At 36.7% G+C, this 19,898-nt stretch overlaps 1 protein-coding gene across 2 annotated transcripts in view; it reads right to left on the reverse strand.

Moving 5' to 3' along the window:
* CA8 (carbonic anhydrase 8) overlaps positions 1–18,196 on the reverse strand; it is a 244,345-nt gene extending 226,149 nt beyond the window's left edge. For both annotated transcript variants that reach the window (XM_072604656.1, XM_072604655.1), the window contains exons 1-2: positions 17,717–18,196; positions 15,555–15,746 (exon numbers count right to left, since the gene is read on the reverse strand). In XM_072604656.1, the coding sequence (XP_072460757.1) occupies positions 15,555–15,746; positions 17,717–17,819 (295 nt within the window). In that variant the 5' untranslated portion in view covers positions 17,820–18,196. The remainder of the gene's footprint in view (positions 1–15,554; positions 15,747–17,716) is intronic.
* Positions 18,197–19,898: the final 1,702 nt, after the last annotated feature.

A 19,898-nucleotide genomic window follows, 5' to 3' on the forward strand; every position in this document is an offset into this window, starting at 1 on the left:
CTCCACCATATAAATGTTTAGAGGGATATTGATAGTTCGGATACAGATCAGTTCACAATGACCCCTCAGGAGACAGTTGAAAAAAAGGTTAGCCAAAGGAATTGCAGACAAACAGGACAGCTTTGAAAGTTACGAATTTATTACATACTCAAAAAGAACAACAAATTCTACACATTATAGATTCTCAGTTTCAGATACAATTTCCTCCTGTTCTATTATATATGGAAATACTCATTTTATTTGCTTTTTGTTAAGTTCCAATGTTTTTTAAAAATGCTAACAGTTTAAAAAGGAGGGGAAGGAGAAAGAGGAGGAGGAGGAGAAGAAAAAAAAGAAGGAGGAGGAGGAGGAGGAAACTAGCCTAAAGCTGCTGCCTATAGCAAGATTTCAGGATCCCCATAAGAGGGATCCCTCTGCCCCTAAAAAATAAATCCCTTGGTTTCCACTTACACTTTGTATTCCCTTACCAGAGGACAGTCTTCTGTCCACAATTAAAGATAAGATTTAAAATCCAAAACCAGAGGAAAGATGGCACATAGATTTAAATTGGCAATGAGGCATTCTTTAAATCAGAGGAAACCCCACGAGGAAACCAGAAGAGGGAAAGAGGAATCCAAAAGGGAGACCATGGATGCTAAATTTGACCTGAATCTCGATTGAGTAGAGAGGTGGAAGGGTAGCAGCCTCAGTAATATTTTCTAGTTTCACTGGAGAAATTAAATCACACTCACATCCAATAGTTCTACCAAGCCACAAGAAAAGAAAAAGAAAGAAAAAAGAAAAGAAAATCCTGCATTTTATGAGGTACTAGGTAAATGCTTGCTACATGTTCATTTCCCTAGACTAACAGCTAAATGATCCTCTTTCTCATTCCACAATATCCTCTGATGTGATGGTTCTGAATGATTATTTCCTAGAATCTCAGAGTTGAAAGGAACCCCAGAAGTCATCCAGCTAAACCTGTATCTGAACAGAAATCCCTTTGGAATCTTCCCAGCAAAAAAGCCATCCAGTCTCTTGCTATTCTACATACATAACATTCCACTTATGTTTCTTTGTTTCCCCAGTGATAAGCACAGTGCCTGGCACATGGTATGCACTTAATAAATGTGTATTGATTGACTTAATGAATAATCATCTCAAATTTCCATGATTTTTCCCCTATGATTATAATGTACCCTTCCTCATCTCCACCTCATCCAATACCTGGAGCTCCTCTCAAAGTTCACTCAAGTGCCATGGTCTTGGGTCCTATAGGCTGATTACATACATGGCTTAATGATTAAGCATACGTATAAAACTTTTAGTTATGGAGACCTGGAATGGGGATGGTCTGGAAGGCCCACTTTGAGAGAAAGTCTTGCATTATATGGTATCAGGAAAGGAGAGCAGTTCCCTTGCTCTTTGAAATTGACAAACTATATTACCACATGGTTTGTAGTTCTTATTTTGTTGTTACTGACTTGAAAGAATCCAGTGACCTGGGACCTGGAGATCTGTACCTGTATATCCTTTCTGAATGTCTGTTTATATATCTTCTCTTAGTGTTTGCTTATATTTAGTAAATAAAAAGCACATTTGTCATTATTATTGCTGCTTTCATTATGGTTAACCTTACTGACATAAGTTTCCAAACCAAGAATTTACATTAGGATCAGTATGTACCTGACCTAAAACAGCTCCTCTACTCCTCCTAAATTACTTTGTTTTTACTATATATAGGGGCACAGTAGAAATAGAATGACCTCTGGATTCCGACTTCCAGTTCGACTTCCGATAGTTACCAGCTGTGTGACTTGAACAAATTAAGTTCCCTGAGTCCCAGCTTGATCACATGTAAAATAAGGAGGTTCGACAAGGTGGCCTCTGAGCTTCCTTTTAGATCTACTTCAATGATCCTATCATCCTATGATATTGCCCCAATAGAATGTAAGCTCCTCAAGGGGAGAGACAGTTTCCTTTTCATTTTTGTAACCCCATCATCTAGCCTGCTTATTTATTTAATTTTTAACTGATTTAAAATCTTAATTTTTTTACATTTGTATAGTTGATAAAACTAGAGGAAAACTAATGAGATTGACCCAAGCATCAAGGAGAAAATTCACTTTTTCATCAGAGACTGGAGCAAAGAAAAAAAGAATGATGGAAAATGGTTTTGAAATATAGAACAGGGAGAGAGAGGGAACTCACAATGAATATAATTTTCTCAGTGAAGCCCAAGGCAAGTTACTGCATTAAGAAGGGATGGAAAGAGAGGATAACCATCAATCTGATTCATTAGTTATGATATCATTATGTTCCACAAAATGTTAGTGAGTTATCTTGAAACCTATAACACACTGTACTGATTCATGCATAGATTAATTAAAATAGTCTCCTAACTTCTCCCTCTATCTCCAGTCTTTGAAAACCTGGAGCATGTTCTGAGAAGGGCTAAATGATGGTTAGAAGGCTGAAAAATATGGCATCTAAGGATCAACCAGAGGACCTAGAGATATTTTCCCAAAAGAAAGGTTATCTTTAGATATATGAAGGGCTTAATTCATTATGTATTCAGAATCACACTCTTGGAAGTTGGAAGGGACCTCACAAGTCTTCTATTCTAGCCCATATCTGACTCCCCTCTGCAGCCTACAAAAGTCTTTGTTTGAAATCCACTAATGATGGTTATCCCAGTACCTCTCAAGGCACCCCATTCCACCTGTGAGTAGTTGGAATTATTAAGAAGATTTTCCATCTATTAGATGGAAACCCTAAATCTGCCTCTGCAAATTTTACTACTTGTTGCTCCCAATTTTGTCCTCTAGAATCAAAAAAGAACAAATCTAATTCTTTCACATGGAAGTCCTTCAAGTATTTGAACACAGTTATAATGTTTCCTCTCAACCTTCTCTTCTCCAAGCTGAAATCCCCAACTTCCTTCAAACAATCCTAATTTAGTATTGTCTCAAAGTCCTTCACTGTGATCACTCTCCTCTGGACTGTGTTAAGTTTATTCCTTAAAATGCGGCATCTACCACTGAACATAATATACCAGATGTGGTCTTGACAGCACAGGATTTAGCAGTCCTGAATATGTAATGCAACATAAGATTTCAATCACTTTTGTTTATAGTTGATTTATTTTGAACTTGCAGCAAAATCTCTATAAAATACATTGGGTGGGACATTTGTACCACATAGATACAATATATATAAGGATAACCTTGTGAAATACATACTTTTAGCTCAGTAGCTAAGCTAAACTAGTTTTACTTTTACATCTAGAGATTGCATAAAGGTTAATTTAAAAAGAAAAAGAAAAAAAAGGTTCTATGCTTTTGAAATAGTGTGCCCAGAGCCTAACTGTATATTTTATTGTTTTATAATTTACAATTAATTTATGCAAGTAGTCATTTTAAATAAGTAGCGTGAAATTAATAGTTTCAAAATTCATGAAGAATCTTATTTTCATGAAATAAAAACATACAAATGAGTGTTTGATGATGATGATTTTTAGACCAATTTGCTAAACTGTTTCATTACATGTAGATAAGTGATATGCCTAATTTGAGTGATATAATAATATATTTTTTAAATAGGGCATATTGTTTCCATCAAAGTAGTAGCTGGAGCTTAAAAAGACTTTTTTCAGTAGTATCATTTTCTAGGTCTGCCTGCCCATCTTAGACTTTTTAAGTTGATTTTTTAAATCTACATTAAACTATATATTTAGCTGTACTGATATTCATATTACATCAAATTAAATTTTCTAGCTTGTAGAGATCTTATAGGATACATACTCTATTTTTCAACATGTTTGCTGTACTTCTTAAATATGTATCATGTGCAGATTTAATAAGCATTCCATTTTTTACTTTCTCCAAAGTTTTGATAAGTTGTCATATGGAAGAGGGATAACACTGCTGCTGTATGGTTCTGGAGGGAAGAAGCAGAACAAGGTAAAAGTTGTAGGAAGGATAATGGGCAGGATGATTTCAGAAAAACTTGTAAAGAATTACATGAACTGATACAGCATGAAATGAGCAGAACCAAAAAATTGTACACAGTAATAGCAATATTGTAGGATAAACATCCATAAATGACTTAGCTGTTATCAGCAATACAATGATCCAATACAATCCCAAATGATTGCGATGAAAAATTCTATCTGCCTCAGATAAAGAATTGATAGTATATAAATATATATGTAAGCATTCTATTTTTCACTTCCTTCCTTCCTTTTTACTTTCTTTTTAGTTAGACTTTTCTTCTGTAAAATGACTCATATGGAAAGGTTTTACATGATTGCACATGCATAACCTATGTGAGATTGCTTATTGTCTCAGGGAGGGGGAGGGGAGAAACGGAGGGATAGAATTTGGAATTCAAAATTTAAAAAATGAATGCTAAAAATTATTTTTACATGTAAATGGGGAAAAACAAAATATTATTTTTAAAAAGTTGAAGGAAGGCAGATTTTGACCTGATATAAGAGAAAATACCTTACTAATTGTTGTTGTGTTTGTCCTTTGTTCTCAAAGAAGACTGTGACATCAAGAGGATGACATCGCAGTTGACTTTGATTTGAGTGAGGGAGGGCTGTACAAGGTCACCAGCCTCACTTTCTTCTCCTGAGCCATCTGGGTCCAGTGACTCAATATTCATCAGGATAACTGGAGATTAAAGTTGTCTAAAAGTATAAGGGACTGCTTCAAGAAGTAGTGGGTTCACTTTATTGGAGTCCTTCAAATGAAATATGATGGTCATTTGTCAGGAATATTGTAGAAGGGTTTCTGGTTCAGGAACAGGTTAGACTCAATTTCTTTTGAGGTTCTTTCCCAATCTGAGATTTCTCTGATCTGTGCTGAATCTCTATTGAAAACAATCAATTAATTGACCAACCAATAATCATTTATTAAATGCCTAGTCTATACCAGGCACTGTACTAAGTTTTAGGGACACAAAGTCAAAATTGAAATAGTGCCTGTCCTCAAGAAGTTTATATTCTAATGGGGAAGATGACAGATGCATATATAAGTATATAAAAAAGAGATACAAGTATGTATGTATTATATATATACACACATATATACATACATATATATGTATATACACATACATATATATATCCATTCAGAACATATATAAAATGAATATGAGGTAGTTGGGGAGGGAAGCCACTAGCAAATGGGTCTAGCAGGTAAGATTTCATGTGGAAGGTCGAGCTTAAGCTGAGTTTAAAAGAAGCCAGAGATTTCCAAGAGACAGAGGTGAAGATGCATAGCATTCACTGCTCCCTAAAGTATAGTGCTCTTTATACCTCCCTTTAGTGCAAAAAATTTTAATACTTTAAATATATTAATACATTACATTAACCAAGCACTCTCACTTGGCAATCCAGAGCTCCAAAACTTGTTCCCAAACTACTTTTGCTGTCTTATATACCATTACTTATGTATTCTCTACCCTAAACAAATTCACCATTTCCTGTTCCTCAAATGTACCATAAAGTTGCAGATAATTACACCGTCCCTCTACGGACAATGAATGCCCTCCTCAAACTATCTACCCAACTGTTACATATCCCTCGTCAATTCTTATATCTCATTCTTGGTCATTAGCACCAAGTAAAGGGCATTGGCCTACTCTTATTTGATTTCTCCTGCCTAACCAGCAAGATGAATTGGTAGAGAGGATAAAGGGTAGGAAGGGAATAAGAATTTATTAAATACCTACTGTGTGCCAGGCATAACACTAAGTACTTTATAAATATTATTTCATTTAATCCTCATTGGGTTTGCCCTTCATTCTCAAAGAGGACCATTTAATCCTCATAAACCCTGGAAGGTAGATACTAAGATGATCCTCATTTTACAAGAGAAAGATTGAATGATTCTATCAGGGTAACATAGCTAAAAAGTGTCTGAGTTAGTATTTGAACTTAGGTCTTCCTGATTCCAGGCCCAACACTCCATCTACTGTGCTACCGAACTTCAAAAAAAGAGATTCAGACACAAAAACACAAAGAGAGATAGAGACAGAGAAAGACTCTTCTTTATATAGTCCTCAAGGGTTATTGAAATTAGAACCTTAAATTTCTTTAGATATCTCCTTGTCCTCACCCTGGAAACTATGCTTCACCTATCTTCTCTATCCTTGGTTTGTTTTCCCTTGATAATGAAATCACCTTTTCTTACACAGTTTGAGACTTAAGACCTGTAGGCTTCAACACATCAAGCAACTGACCCTCCTCATCACCACATCCTCTACCATCCCAAACAAATTCACCGTATAGCTCTGCACTATGCCCCCAGATGACCCTATACCTAATTTTCCAGTCATTGATAGTAGAGTTGAGTTGACAATCATATCCTAAGGACAATGAAAATCAGATATTCTTCCTTTTTTTTTTAGCTATGTCCACATTCACTTTGCTTATATCAAGGTACCAAGTCATTGGCCAGGTCTTAGCCCCTCCTCCATTAGAATGGACACTTGGGTATATGTACCTTTTGCAATGTACAAACAAAAACCTTCTCAGCAAACAGAAATAACAACATTCTTGCACTCTCCCTCAATAATTATGCATGATAAAATTTTACCCACTCTGCTAGGTTGAAGTGATCCCATGATACTTCCAAATGTGTTTGTATTATGTCTAATATGTCTTTGTATTCATTCTTCTGACTGCACTTTAGCATCGCTCTTTATATTAAAGCTGTGTAATACAAAGTTTGTGTCTTCCCTAGGAGACTGTAAGTTGCATAAAGGCAGGGACCATATTTTTCTCTTCTTTATATCATCCCAGAGTACCTAGCATAGTGTTTAATACTTAGTAGACACTAATAAATATTTGTGATTGAATTATAGAAAAAAATGTGAAAATAATGTACTGACAAACATTTTTTTAAATGTTTTCTGTTATTATTGTCATTTAGTCATTTTCAGTCACATCCAACCCTTTGTGACCCAATTTGGGATTTTCTTGGCAAAGATACTGGAGTGATTTGTCACTTCCTTCTCCAGCTCATTTTACAGATGAGAAAACTGAAGCTACCAGAGTTAAATGATTTGCCCAGAGTAACACAGTTAGTAAGTATCTGAGGCTGAATTTGAACTTAGATCATTCTGATTCCAGGCCCAGCACTCAATCTACCATACTATCTAGCCACCCTTTTAAAATGTTACCATATACTAAATAAAATTCCAATCCTACCATACCCTGCAAATTAACAGGACATAAGCACATCTTTTATGAAAAGGAATAAGAACTTATTTGCTGGCACCACATTTAAATTTAAGTAAAACTGCAGAGTAACACTGTATGTCATATATTTATGGGAAGAAAAAATTTCTGACCCTAAATTAGTGCAGAGAATTACAAAATGCCCAGAAGTAAAAGTTTCTAATTAAGGTTGCTATAATAAGTTACAAGTAAAGGGCATAATGACCTATCCTCATTAGCACTTCCTTCTGCACAAATAGTACATTTAAAAAATTCATTACCCTTAATAAGTTTGTCTAATAGTCAGATGGAATATATAACCTTGAAAGAGGTTCAGTCTATTTTGCTACTTGAAGATCAAAGTACACAGACCTAAAAATCTATATTTTTTATTTTTGCCTGTAAGTTCCTCTTTATATCACTTTACGGTGACAAAATCAATTTCAATTTTATGTACATTTATAAATGCACAATTTCATCCTATGACACATGAAGAAAATTCAGATCCTTGGAGGACAATGATTGGTGTGTGCAACAGAAAAACTAAGCAGTGTACTTGTCCAGACATTTGTACCAGTCAGAGGGGAGAATGGAAGCGATGACTTAGAAGTAAACGGAATCGATCACAGCCTATACTGGTTGCACTTCTGGAATTCTCCAAGAAAATCAGAAGATGAAACTAACAGCTCAGAAGAGTCCCATAACATGCAGATTTCTCCAAGGTCATAAAAGTCTGGAGAGAGTAAAATTCTGTCACTTAAATGGAGTCTAAAAGAAATATAGAGCAGTATTTGGGAAGAACTGTCTATTCATACAATCTATTATCTTCATACACTCTAAATGAATAAATAAATCCTTGGGTTAGCTTCTCTTAAAATTTTAACATGAACACCTATCGCTAATCCTAAAACCAACTGGCTTGCCTAAATTAAATTGGTAAGACTTGCCTTTAAGAAATTACTTAGTGTGGCATTCAAGGACCTCTAAATCAGTCCTACATTTACATTTCCCACCTAATCTCACATAATGCCTACCCCTTCTCCTTCTCATTAAACTACTCACTGTCCCCTGAACCTGTCTTTTGCTTTTCTACACTCCTGTATTAGCTCCTACCATTTCAGCCACCTATAAAGCTCTTCCTTATCCTTTCCATCTGTTCATCTTTCAAGACCCAGATGAATTCCTGACTTCCCTGGTCTCTCTACCCTGAAATGATGTCCCTTCAAACTCCTAGAGTACTTATAATCTACACACTTCATTCATCATCTAAACACACACAAAATCTTCTATTATTGTGAGGACAAAATCTGTTTCATTTTTGTCTTTGTATTTCAAGTGCCTAGCACAGTGCCTGGCTCATTAATTGTCTTGAGCCTTTATTTCCTTCTCTTCCTTATTTACTTTTTTTTCTCATTCTTAAATCTTATTTCCCCAACTATACTGTAAGCCCTTTGAAGTCAGAGATCAGGTCTATATACTTCTTTGTATTCAATAATTCTTTATTGAGATGATTTGATTTGGGCAAATGCAGTATCTCTATTACATTATTAGTTTACAGATTAAATCCTTGAGGAAGTTATAGAATCTTTAAGCATATTATTGAGGTGGAAAGAACACATCCTCCACACCTAACATTTAAGAATTGTTAATCTGGTATTGATTAGGCAGTCTGAGTTCAGTTCTTCTGAGGTGACCTGGTTTAATGATAAAACTAAAAGTTTAATATTAATAGAGCACTTTTTATTTTTTTATCCTAAAGTTCTTTGCCCAAATGCCAATTGCTATCTTCTTTAGCATCAGTCTACAAAATCCATGATCCCTGTCTCCAAAGATGTATAATTAATAAAGCTATTAACAACTTTTCAAAACTAGCATTAAATATATTACACTCAAAAATGCATGAGTTTAATAAACTAGCCAATTTCATTATATCCTGCTTTGAAAAGTAGGAGCCCCAGCTAAAACATTGTAGCTCATTAATCTTTAGTAGGGTGAGGACAGATAAAATCAGAGCCTTCCTCACCTCCCTTGCCCAGGTCCGTACTCCTTTACAGACTTCTTTAAGCATTTTCTACACAAGTATTTAAATATCTTCTCTGCGCTTTTGAAATGCTCTAAATGTTGTCCGATTTTGATGCCAAATGTCCTTGAAAGGCTACAAATCTGATTATTAACTAGCAGTTTTAGAGTGAGTTCAGACCCACAAATTTTGCAAATGTCAAAATAAACAGTATGAATCCTCTCTTATGTAGCCCAGTCAAGAAGCAAAGCACTTTGGTTAATTAAATATTCTAGCTAAAGCGAATTATCATATAAACCATTCAAGGATTGCTGATTTTGAGATGATTCAGCTCAGATAAAGCCATGATCCACAATTAACCAAAAATAACAGACTCTTTCACTGATGATTCACAAAACATTCTAAGATCTATCAGTACCTTTGGGCAAAGCCAAGACAAAGACTAGGAAAGGCTGGCAGCTGCCTTAGGACGCAAAATGCAAGCAGGGAAAAAGTGAAGCATTTTTTAAAATTACTTTTTATAAACTGAGATAACCGTCTTCCACTTCTCTCCTTGAAGGCTTGTTTTGGAGGAAGTCATTTGCAAACATCAAAGACCTACATAAATGTAAGATGAATATTATTAACCATAAAAACTAGAGGGGAAAATTATTTGAAAAAGAGAAAATAAGAAGGAATATTTTGAAAAAATAAATGGCCTTTGTCTAAATTATCATTTTGATATGTCTCTTGAAATATTCAACCTCATGGAAATACGTTGATACTTTCAACAATTTGTCATAGATGTCACAGAATATCAGAATCGGAAAGATGCCATCAAAGCCTACCCAGGCATGAACAAACCACTCCTTTTATAATATTCCTAATGGGGATAATCTCTTCTTTGCTTGTAGACTTTCAGTGAAGTGGAACCCACTACCTCCTGAGGCAGCCAATTTCATTTTGAATAATTCCAATTGTTAGTAAGTTTTTTCTTTATACAAACCTAACGGTCTCTATGCAACTTATACTCATTGCTCTTCATTTTGCCCTCTTGAGGAAAGCAACATAATTATAACCATTATTTCCACATGAACTACCTTGTAGGCATCTATATGCCCCCACCTAAGTCTACTCTTTTCCAATTTAAATACCCCCAAGCTCCTTTGAATGATCTCAAAGGCCCTTCACCATCAAGGGTGTACTCTGGAAGTAATCCATGTTCTCCATCAAAAGTAGTGCTAGAAGAATAGGACAGAGTCGTGCAGGACTTTCACCTGCCCAGGCCTGGGCACTGTACCTCTCAATGCAGCTTAATGTCACATTAGTGTTTTTGATGCTAGGTCACACTCTTAACTGAGATTGCATCTAGTAAAACATCCTGATATTCTCCAGATAAATTGATACCTAGTCACATTTCCTATCTCCTATATTTTTAATAGTTCATTTAATCCAAATGTAAGATTTGACATTTACATCAATTAATTTTTTTTCTTATCAAATTCAGTCTATTATCCTACTGTCTCCTCTCTAGATTTTGGGAAAACTTTTTTCTCCTGTCTCTCCCCCTTGATGTCCAACTGCTCCTCCTTCTTCTTTGAGAGTTCTCCATTCATATCATGCCCCCTAACAGTGAGTATACCCTAAAGTTCTATTCCAAGCCCTATTTTCTTTCCATTCTAAACTATCTCACTAGGTAATCTTATCAAGTTTCATGAGTTCATTTGTCATCTATATGCAGTTACTCCCAAAACTACTTAATCTAGCTTTAGTCTCTCTCCTGTCACTAACCCACCAAGGTTCCATCAGTTCTACAATTTACATTCTCTAAACCAATAGTTCTTAATCTGGTGCCAGTGAACTTTTAAAAAATATTTTGATAACTACATTTCAGTATAGTTTGTTTCTTTTATAATACTGAGTTTTTCTGTTTTCATAGTTCTAATGACTTCCAAATCTCACTTCTAACCTCTCATTTAGAGGACTGAATAATTTTCTGTTCCATATCTCTGACTGCTTTTGGGGACTAGTACTTGGAATACCTACCACTCCCCCAAACTCAGTATATTCAAAGCTGAAATCATTAGAGGAAAACAGCATCCCATAACTAAAAGAGAGTTCAGAGGTGATCTGTGCCAGCCTTTATATGAACATAAAGATCTTTGCATCACTGCCAAGTGGTTGCACAGCCTTCACTGAATTCTACTACTTGGGGTAAATCCATTACCTCCCTTGTAGGAAGTCTTCCTCCTCTAAATCTCCCTTTTTTCTTTTTCTACTTAGTCCTTCCCCCTGGAGCCAAGCAAAACAAATCTAATCCCTTTTCTTCATAACAAGTGTTTTTGAAATTATTTTTTCTAGTTGCTATTCAAATCCAGAGAAAGAACTAATGGAGTTTAAATGAAGATCAAAGCATACTATTCTCACTTTATTTTGTCATTTTTTTTTCCTTTTGGTCTGTTTCTTCTTTTACGACATGACTAATATGGAAATGCGTTTTACATGACTGCACATAACCTATATTAAACTGCTTACCATCTTAGGGAAGGAGAAAAGGAAGAAGGGAGGGCAAAAATTTGAAACTCAAAATTTTTAAATGAATGTTAAAAATAAAACACTGTGAAAATAAATAATAAATAATTTTTAAAAAATAAATATTTTAAAAAATAAATAGTTTTTAAAATATTTTTGTATTAACAAGCATTTATTTCCTCTCCCACAAATAAAAGAAAAACAAAAACCTGAAATTTATTCTATAGCAATATTGTAAAAATGAACTCTGAAAGAATAAAGAATTTAATCAATGCGGAGACCAACCATATAACAACTTCAAATACTTGAAAAGAGCTATCCTCCTCCAGATGTTTTCGAGCTTATCAATACCATCCAAACAATACTTTTTCACTTTTGTTTTTCAGTCATGTTTGAAAGTCCATGAGGACTTTGCAAAGAGATTGCAGTGGTTTGTCGTTTGAATTTGAATCCTGACTCCAAGCCCAAAGCTCTATTCACTTGCCATTTAAACGGCCCTAATTCTTTTTCTACTCCAGGCTTAGTAGAAAATTCAATAAGAACTCAAAGAACATGACTTTCCCAGGCTCACACAGCTAATAAATGTCTGAGGATTTGAACTCAGATCTTCCTGCCTTCCTGCCTTCTATGCTCTATCCACTATACAACCTAGCCCTGGAAAATGTTACCCTTTCAGGTCCAGAGTTCCTCCCACCTCTCACCCCCAAATCCTGATTGCTCAGTGCCTCATATGACCCACTGTACCTCAGCAGCTCCAGCCATGCTTCCTCTTTAGACCTAAGCCATCCTCTCCGCCCCCTAGTTGTCTGTCTTTCCTCCATGCATATACCCACACTTTCTCCTTCCATCTCACCCCAACCCCACAACACAAAGTAAAATTCCTTTCCTTGGCAGTGGAAGACCTTTATGAACTTTTTTATTTTATTTTTTGCTGTTTTGCATTTACTTTCTAATTGTTTCAAGAGTGCAGTCTTCGCTATTCACCACCACCTCCAAGAGTTTGTAAACTCCCTGAAGGCGGTGACAGTTTCAAACCTTTTTTTTGTTTTTAGTATAGAGAAATAGCACTTAACAAATGCTTGTTGAATCAAACTGGCCAAGGAAAGCATAATTTGGAGGACAGTTAAGTGGCACAATGGATAGAGTGCTAGGGCTGGAAATCAGGAAGACTTTCACAGTCAGCTTTGTCAGTTCCAATCTGCCCTCAGAGACTTACCAGTTGTGTGACCCTGGGCAAATCTCTTAACCCTGTTTGCCTCAGTTTTCTCATCTGTAAAATGAGCTGGAAGAGGAAACGGCAAACCACTTCAATATCTTTGCCAAGAAAACTTCAAATGGAACCACAGAGTCAGACACAATTGAAACAACTATATTAATTGATCCCTATCGTAACATAACCTTTATTATAGTAACTTAGCAGTATTTCAGCATTCAGGATGTATTCAAGTTATTTTCTTTACTTCTTAAAACACATCTTTCACACAAAAAACTAGCATTCAACTCCATTCTAGTAAACTTGAAATGCCTATTCATGTCACAGGCAAAATAACCTGGATTACAGATTGAGTTCAAAATTACATCTGAGACATGAGCAAGGTAATCAAACAGGATCTTTTGTTTAGCGAGCACAAAAATCTATATGATATTGGGTATAATGCATGTACCTTGACCAAACTTGGACAAGGATGAAAGGAAACATGAATCTACAATTCCCTGAAGGAATATTAATTCTAGATTAAGGTTCAAAACCATCCATAATTAATGACTAATCTATAGTCAGAAATCAATGCTTGAACTGGGTAATGATAAATCTAAGGAATTTGTAGTTTGAAATATCACATGTATTGATTCTGAATTAATTTAAGCACATTTAGGCACTGCTTGTCAGGCACTTTATGTAATTCAAATATATTCTAATTTTCCACCTTTTCTGAAGTGTTTTCCAGGAAAGGTCAGCTTGTTTTCTTTGTGATGAGTATGTGTGTATATGTGTGTGTGTGTGTGTGTGTGTGTGTGTGTGTTTACGGGTTCCAGCTTTTCTTTAAAGAGAAACACAGAGTTGCATGGTGAATAAAGACCCACATCAAAGGTACAATGATATGGCTTCAAGGTCCATCTCTGACACACACTTTCTGTGTGACCCCTGTGTGGACAGGTCATCTGACCTGACCATGCACCAGACAATGGTCTTAACTTCATAATATTGACCGTGGGACCCAGGGAAAGGGGCTGGGTGTGGGGGTGGTATTATTTAACATTCTCAGTAGCCCAAAGCAACTCTCAAGAGAATTATAAATTGACGAGTAATAGTTGATCTGTATTAGCGGAGGGACTTTCCCCTCTAAGAATTTGCTATCACCATGAAATCACAGGTCTGAACACTTGTCCTAAAAAAAATTCTAATCAGAGAAAAAAATATTTTGAGCTAATTTCAAGTCACAAGATCAAGGATCATAACACTGAGAAATGAAAAGGATTTTATAATGCAACTTCCTTATTTTATACATGCATAGACTAAGGCCCAAATTGGTAAAGTTAAAGAAATCCAGGGATCATCTGGTCAATCTTGTCCATTTTACACATGACAAAAGTTAATTTAACCTTCCTGTGCAACATGGAAGACTTTGTAACTATCTTCGTAACCCTATTTGGGATATACTTAGCAAAGATACTGGAGCAGGGTGGAAAGCCTATGGCCTCAAGGCCACATGTGGCCTTCTAGGTCCTTGGGTATGGCTTTTTGACTGAGTCCAAGTTGTACAGAACAAATCATTTTATTAAGGGGATTTTTTCTGTGAAGATTGGATTCAGTCAAAGGGCCACACTTGAGGACCTAGAGAGTTATATGTGGCCTCAAGGCCACAGGTTCCCCACCCCTGTACTGGAATGTTTTCTCATGTCCTTCTCCAGCTCATTTTACAGATGAAGAACTGAGGTAAACAGGGTCATACAACTAGCAGGTATCTGAGGTTGAATTTGAATTCAGGAAGATCATTCTTTCTGACTCTAGACCCGGCACTCTATCCACTGTGTCACCTAACTGCCCTAATACTGAAGATGCACTATGGCAATTTCCTAATGAAATTAACCTGGTAAGATAATTCAGGGTGATATATGGATTTTGTAAATCTTTCCTGAGGCCCAACAATTTTCGGAACTACAGCCTTTGCCATTTGTATTGAGTAAAGTTGTACCACCACCTAGGGAAATGTCAGAATAACCTACCTGACATCATCTTCATTGTGGTATAGTAGAAAGATGCTAGATTGAGCTGGATTCAAATTCCAGCTCTACTATTTATTCCTTGTGTAACTTTAGGCAAGTTACTCAACCTCTATCTAAGCCTCAGTTTCCTTCCTCATCTATGAAAGGAGGAAGTTGAATTATATGGTCTCCAAGGTCCCTCCCAGCTCTAAACCCATCATCTGATAATCTTATGATTCCTATGACTCTCTTTAAAAAGATTCCAGGAAAAAAAATCATAGAGATAGAGATATGTGTGTGTATGTGTGTGTGTATATATATATATATACATATATATATACATATATATGTATATATATGCATATACATACGCACATATATTTGTACCTATTTGTGTATATATGTGTGTTCACAACCTTGTTTAATAATAGTCTTTGAGGAAAAGGAAATATAATGTCTAAGATAAATCAGTATATTTCCAGAAAATATAGAAATGTTACCCTATCTACCTTATTATCATAGAAGCTTTTCAATTCATATTTTGTAGGTCATAATAACAACAATTTAATTTACTGAATGATGAGAGCAGAGGAAATGGAAGTTTTTAAATACCTGATTTTGATTTCAGAACAATCTGAATCGTGTGTCCATCATTAGTGACTTCACAATCACGACACACCACATAATTTGGAGATAGACGAACATCCAGCAGTGAGGGATCATATCTGGCTTCTCTTGAATTCAAGTTGATAGGAGATTGATATTCTCCATTAGCATCAGGAAATACCAAGCCCCATTCAACTCCTGAGAATAAAATAAATAATAAACTTGAAATAAAGTGGTCTTTTTTTTTGTAGGTTATACATATAAAAAGTGTGAAACAAAAAATCAAAGTTATGTTTTCTGTTTTATGACCCTAACACTTCTTCCACCAATAAGATACAACTTGTTTTATGATCAATTACATGGGTAAAAGAAATAAATACATTTCATTAGATTTTGAAGCAATATTTGGCTTTCTGAAAAAGCTACAGTGCAAAGATTCCATGTTACCCAAATCATTCATTAAAAACCACAAAACCTCATAACATTTAATTGATTTATAGCACAATACAATACTTTTATTTTTACCATGTGGATATAATTATGTGATTTGTGGCTTGAAGGCAAACTTATCTTAAAATGACAACAAACACTAAACTATCACAAACCACTGGTAATAGCAACAGTGCTCAATGTGGAACAAATAGAACTGGCAAGTGTGGTGCTAAAAACACTTTTGAAGATAAATGGAAAATGATAACTGATATTAGTGAGTTTATATATAACACATATATGTATATGTGGTATCTATGTGTGCAAATGTGAAAAATGTATCACACAAATTCATTATATGCTTTTTTAAACTGACATAATTATAGATTTTGTAAGTTTGTGAATACAAGCATTTACATATCAGTAATCATTCAAAATAATATTAGCAGACCTAAATGTATAAAAAGAAACTTCTGAGAAAGCCTTCCTGCATTTCAGAGACTTTCAGTTTGAAACTGACATATAGAAAGAGCTGATTGTACTCATAATGCATTGCTTATAAAGATAATGTGAAATTTCACTAATGTAACATTGAAAATGTCCAGTAAAAGTTGCTCTAGAACAGTTTTAAATAACTCTGAAACCATTAATTTTGTTACATTCCAGTTTGGTTTTATGGTCCTAACTTTTAAAAGGATATAAATCAGCAACTCCTACTTGTAGAGTAATCTGGGGCAGAGAGAGGTTAAGTAACTTGCCTTGGGTTACACAGCCTGAATGAATACGTCTAAGAAAGAATTTGAACAGGTCTTTCTGACTCCTTGGCCAGTCCCGCTCTTTATCCATGATGCCTCACTGGCTCTCAAGTCAAGATGATTGGTCTAAATTAAAGACTTTGGTGAAACAGGGCACCATCAACACTCTGTATCATTAGATATCCCTCACTAGCTATGCTATCTTCTAGCAAAAACTTGAGAACTTAGTTCAAAAAGAACAGCAGCTGTTGAAGTAAATTAGACTAACTACAGAATGTGTTCGTGTGTTGCCTCCCCGGTTAGATTTCTATACAGATCAAGTTTATATAGTGATAATGGGAGGGGGCGGGGTGGTACGGGAAGGGACTTGTGGGGGTGCAGGCAAGCATAGCCAAATAATGAAGTATCACTTTTTGAGGTGCAGGAGTCAATGGGGAGGAGGGGAGAATTCAGGAAACCAGAAAAGGAAGAAGATCAAAAACTCGTCTCGAAGGTGGAAAAGCTTTTCTGCCTCCAACAAATCCTCAAAAATTATATTCCGTCGCAGCTACAATGAAAATCAGGCCACAGGTTTGAGGTGGGTCCCTGCTGGAAGGGCAGTAGGGACTCCGGCGAGGTGCTAGGGACAGGCAGCCCAGCTGGATGGGCGCTCTCAGAGGCTTCCCTCAGGGACCAAGGGCAAGGTCTCAGGTCTCAGCCCGGAGCAAGCGACAGCAGGAGGCGGAGGAGCGGAGCTGCTGCCTCGGCGCTCCCCGCCGCTCTCCCGCACCCGTCAGTCTCCGCTAGGCGCTGCCAGGCTGCCCAGTGCCAGCTGTCCTCGCCACCGCCAGCAGCCCCGCCGACCCCCACCCCACCGCGCCCTCCTGCCTAAAAGACCCCAGGGCCACACGGAGGGTGAACAGCGCCCGAACCGCCACAGCCTGGACATTTGTCAGATTTGTTCCTAACCATGATAACCCAACTCCGTGCAGGGCTTTCTATTACCTTCCTCGTAACCCCACTCCACACCCTCCTCCTCTTCCTCTTCATCATCTTCCTCCTTTCCCGTGTAGGGTTCCGAATCTTCAATGAAACTCAAGTCAGCCATGGGCAGCTTGTCCGCACCTTCCTCTCTCCGGGCTGGCGGTCCTGACTTTCGAGAAAGCCTGTTGTTCTCTGCTGACCAGTGAGGCAGCACGAACTTCCCAGCTCTGAATGTGTGTGTGTGCGTGTGTGCGTGTGTGCGTGTGTGTGTGTGTGTGTGTGTGTGTGTTCCCTTGCGTTGTACTCCTGAGTGTGAGTGCGCGCGTTCGTGTGTCTGTGTGTAGCTGCCAGAGCCCGAGGTTTGTTGTGCAGACTGTGAGAGCGTGCGTCTAAAGCCCTACTTTATATAACTTAGAACCATAAAGCTAGACTAGAGAAACTGCGAAGTACAATTCACTGGGGGTGGAGCATGTATTCCAAAAGAGGTAAGTCTTAATAAGTCTCTTTGCCCTGGGAGTGGAAAGATTATCAGGAAACATCCCATGGGGGTGCTAGTACAGTACTGACTGAAATGAAAGAACACTCTAATGCTTTGGAGGGGGTTTTTTTCCTTATTTTTTATTAGAAATTCTTCCCTCACCATAAAGACTCTTGGCTCACTGCCCATGCACACATCTCCCATAACAGTTAAACTTCTGGCCAACCCTGAGACCAGCTAACAGGTACCGTAGCACTTCAGTGACTTATTAATAGGTGCTTGATAATGTTTATTGACTAACTAATGGAGAAATATCAATAATAGAATCATAGATCTTGAACTGATAGGTCCCTACCTAAGGGTCACCTAGTGCTCAGTTATAGAACTACTAGATTTTGCAAGTTTAGATGGCTTGCCCAAGGTAATACATTGTAACAAAATCAGAATCTGAACCCAGTTCCTGTCACTCCAGAACCAGTCTTTGTCTCCTACCATACTGCCTCCTACTTCTCAGAAATAATCCCTGAAGAAAGAGCGCAGGAAGGAATAAGTAAATAGTCTAATACATCAGAAACTGCAGTTGAACCTTTCTTTGGAATATCAAAGAAATAGAACAGGGTTACCCTCAGACATTCACCAAAACCCCCATCATCTCTAGGAGAGAAAAGGGTAAACAAGAGAGCTTTATAACTGCATAAAAAGCAATTTGGAATAGAAGGTATTTTAAAAATATTTGTTAAAATGAATTGTTTCCCCCTCCAGGATTTTCATTATCTGGCGCTTCATTTTCATATGCAGAGTAGAAATTTTGGAAACAAAGTATATCCAAGGACTTTATGGATTGTGAAAACAATTTAATGACTTTCAAAAAATAAATTAAACTGGAAAATGGGTCATAATTTAGGGAAATATTCTTCATGGATAGCCCTGGTGCAAAGACATGAGTGATAGAATTATATTTCATTTTATTTTCAGAGGCTGTGACCGTGCTACAGTCAGGACTTGCTATGTACACAGCTCCATAATCACCTAGTGAAATCATGTGAATAATGAAATGTACACATTGCGTAACTAACAGGAACTTTCATGTTCCACAGTAGTGACATTATTACCTCTTAAAATCTGCTTCCTACGCCAGCATTAATGACTTCAGGCCTCTTCTTTCTCCCTTAAGGGTCCTATTCAACAATCCTTATTCTGGCTAGCTACATTTTCATAAGAGAGTGTGCAGGAATAACAACTTCAGATTTCTACGGGTAAGAATTTCAGTGGTCTTATGTAAAACACCGAGTATCCTTATGAACTCTTAAGCTTTGATCATTCAGGGTTTGGCTTATGGGATTTCAGCCTCCCTACTATCTTCTGCTACCCACTTGCAGGCCACTCAATTAGCTATTAGGAAATTCTTTAGTGAATGGGTAAGATGAATAGGAAGCAAAATCCAAACCAGTACATTCTGCCCTTTTTAGATGTTCTAGCCAAGGTGTTAATAAAATAGATGAATATTGACCTTATTAACTTTAGGCTTAAGTTTCAGTCATGAGTACCATCCCTTTCTCACCTTAACAAAGAGATGGTAGAGTTAACCACATAACTCAAAAGGCTGAACAACAGAAAAATATCTGGACTGAAAATTCAGGTTCTTACTGTGGGTTTTTAATAGCTTTGTACACTCCTTAAACCTTAGTTTCTTAAAATCTGGCAGTAACAAAACAAATCTGTATA

The sequence above is a fragment of the Notamacropus eugenii genome, chromosome 4 (genome assembly GCF_028372415.1).
Source record: "Notamacropus eugenii isolate mMacEug1 chromosome 4, mMacEug1.pri_v2, whole genome shotgun sequence".
Classification (NCBI taxonomy): domain Eukaryota; kingdom Metazoa; phylum Chordata; class Mammalia; order Diprotodontia; family Macropodidae; genus Notamacropus; species Notamacropus eugenii.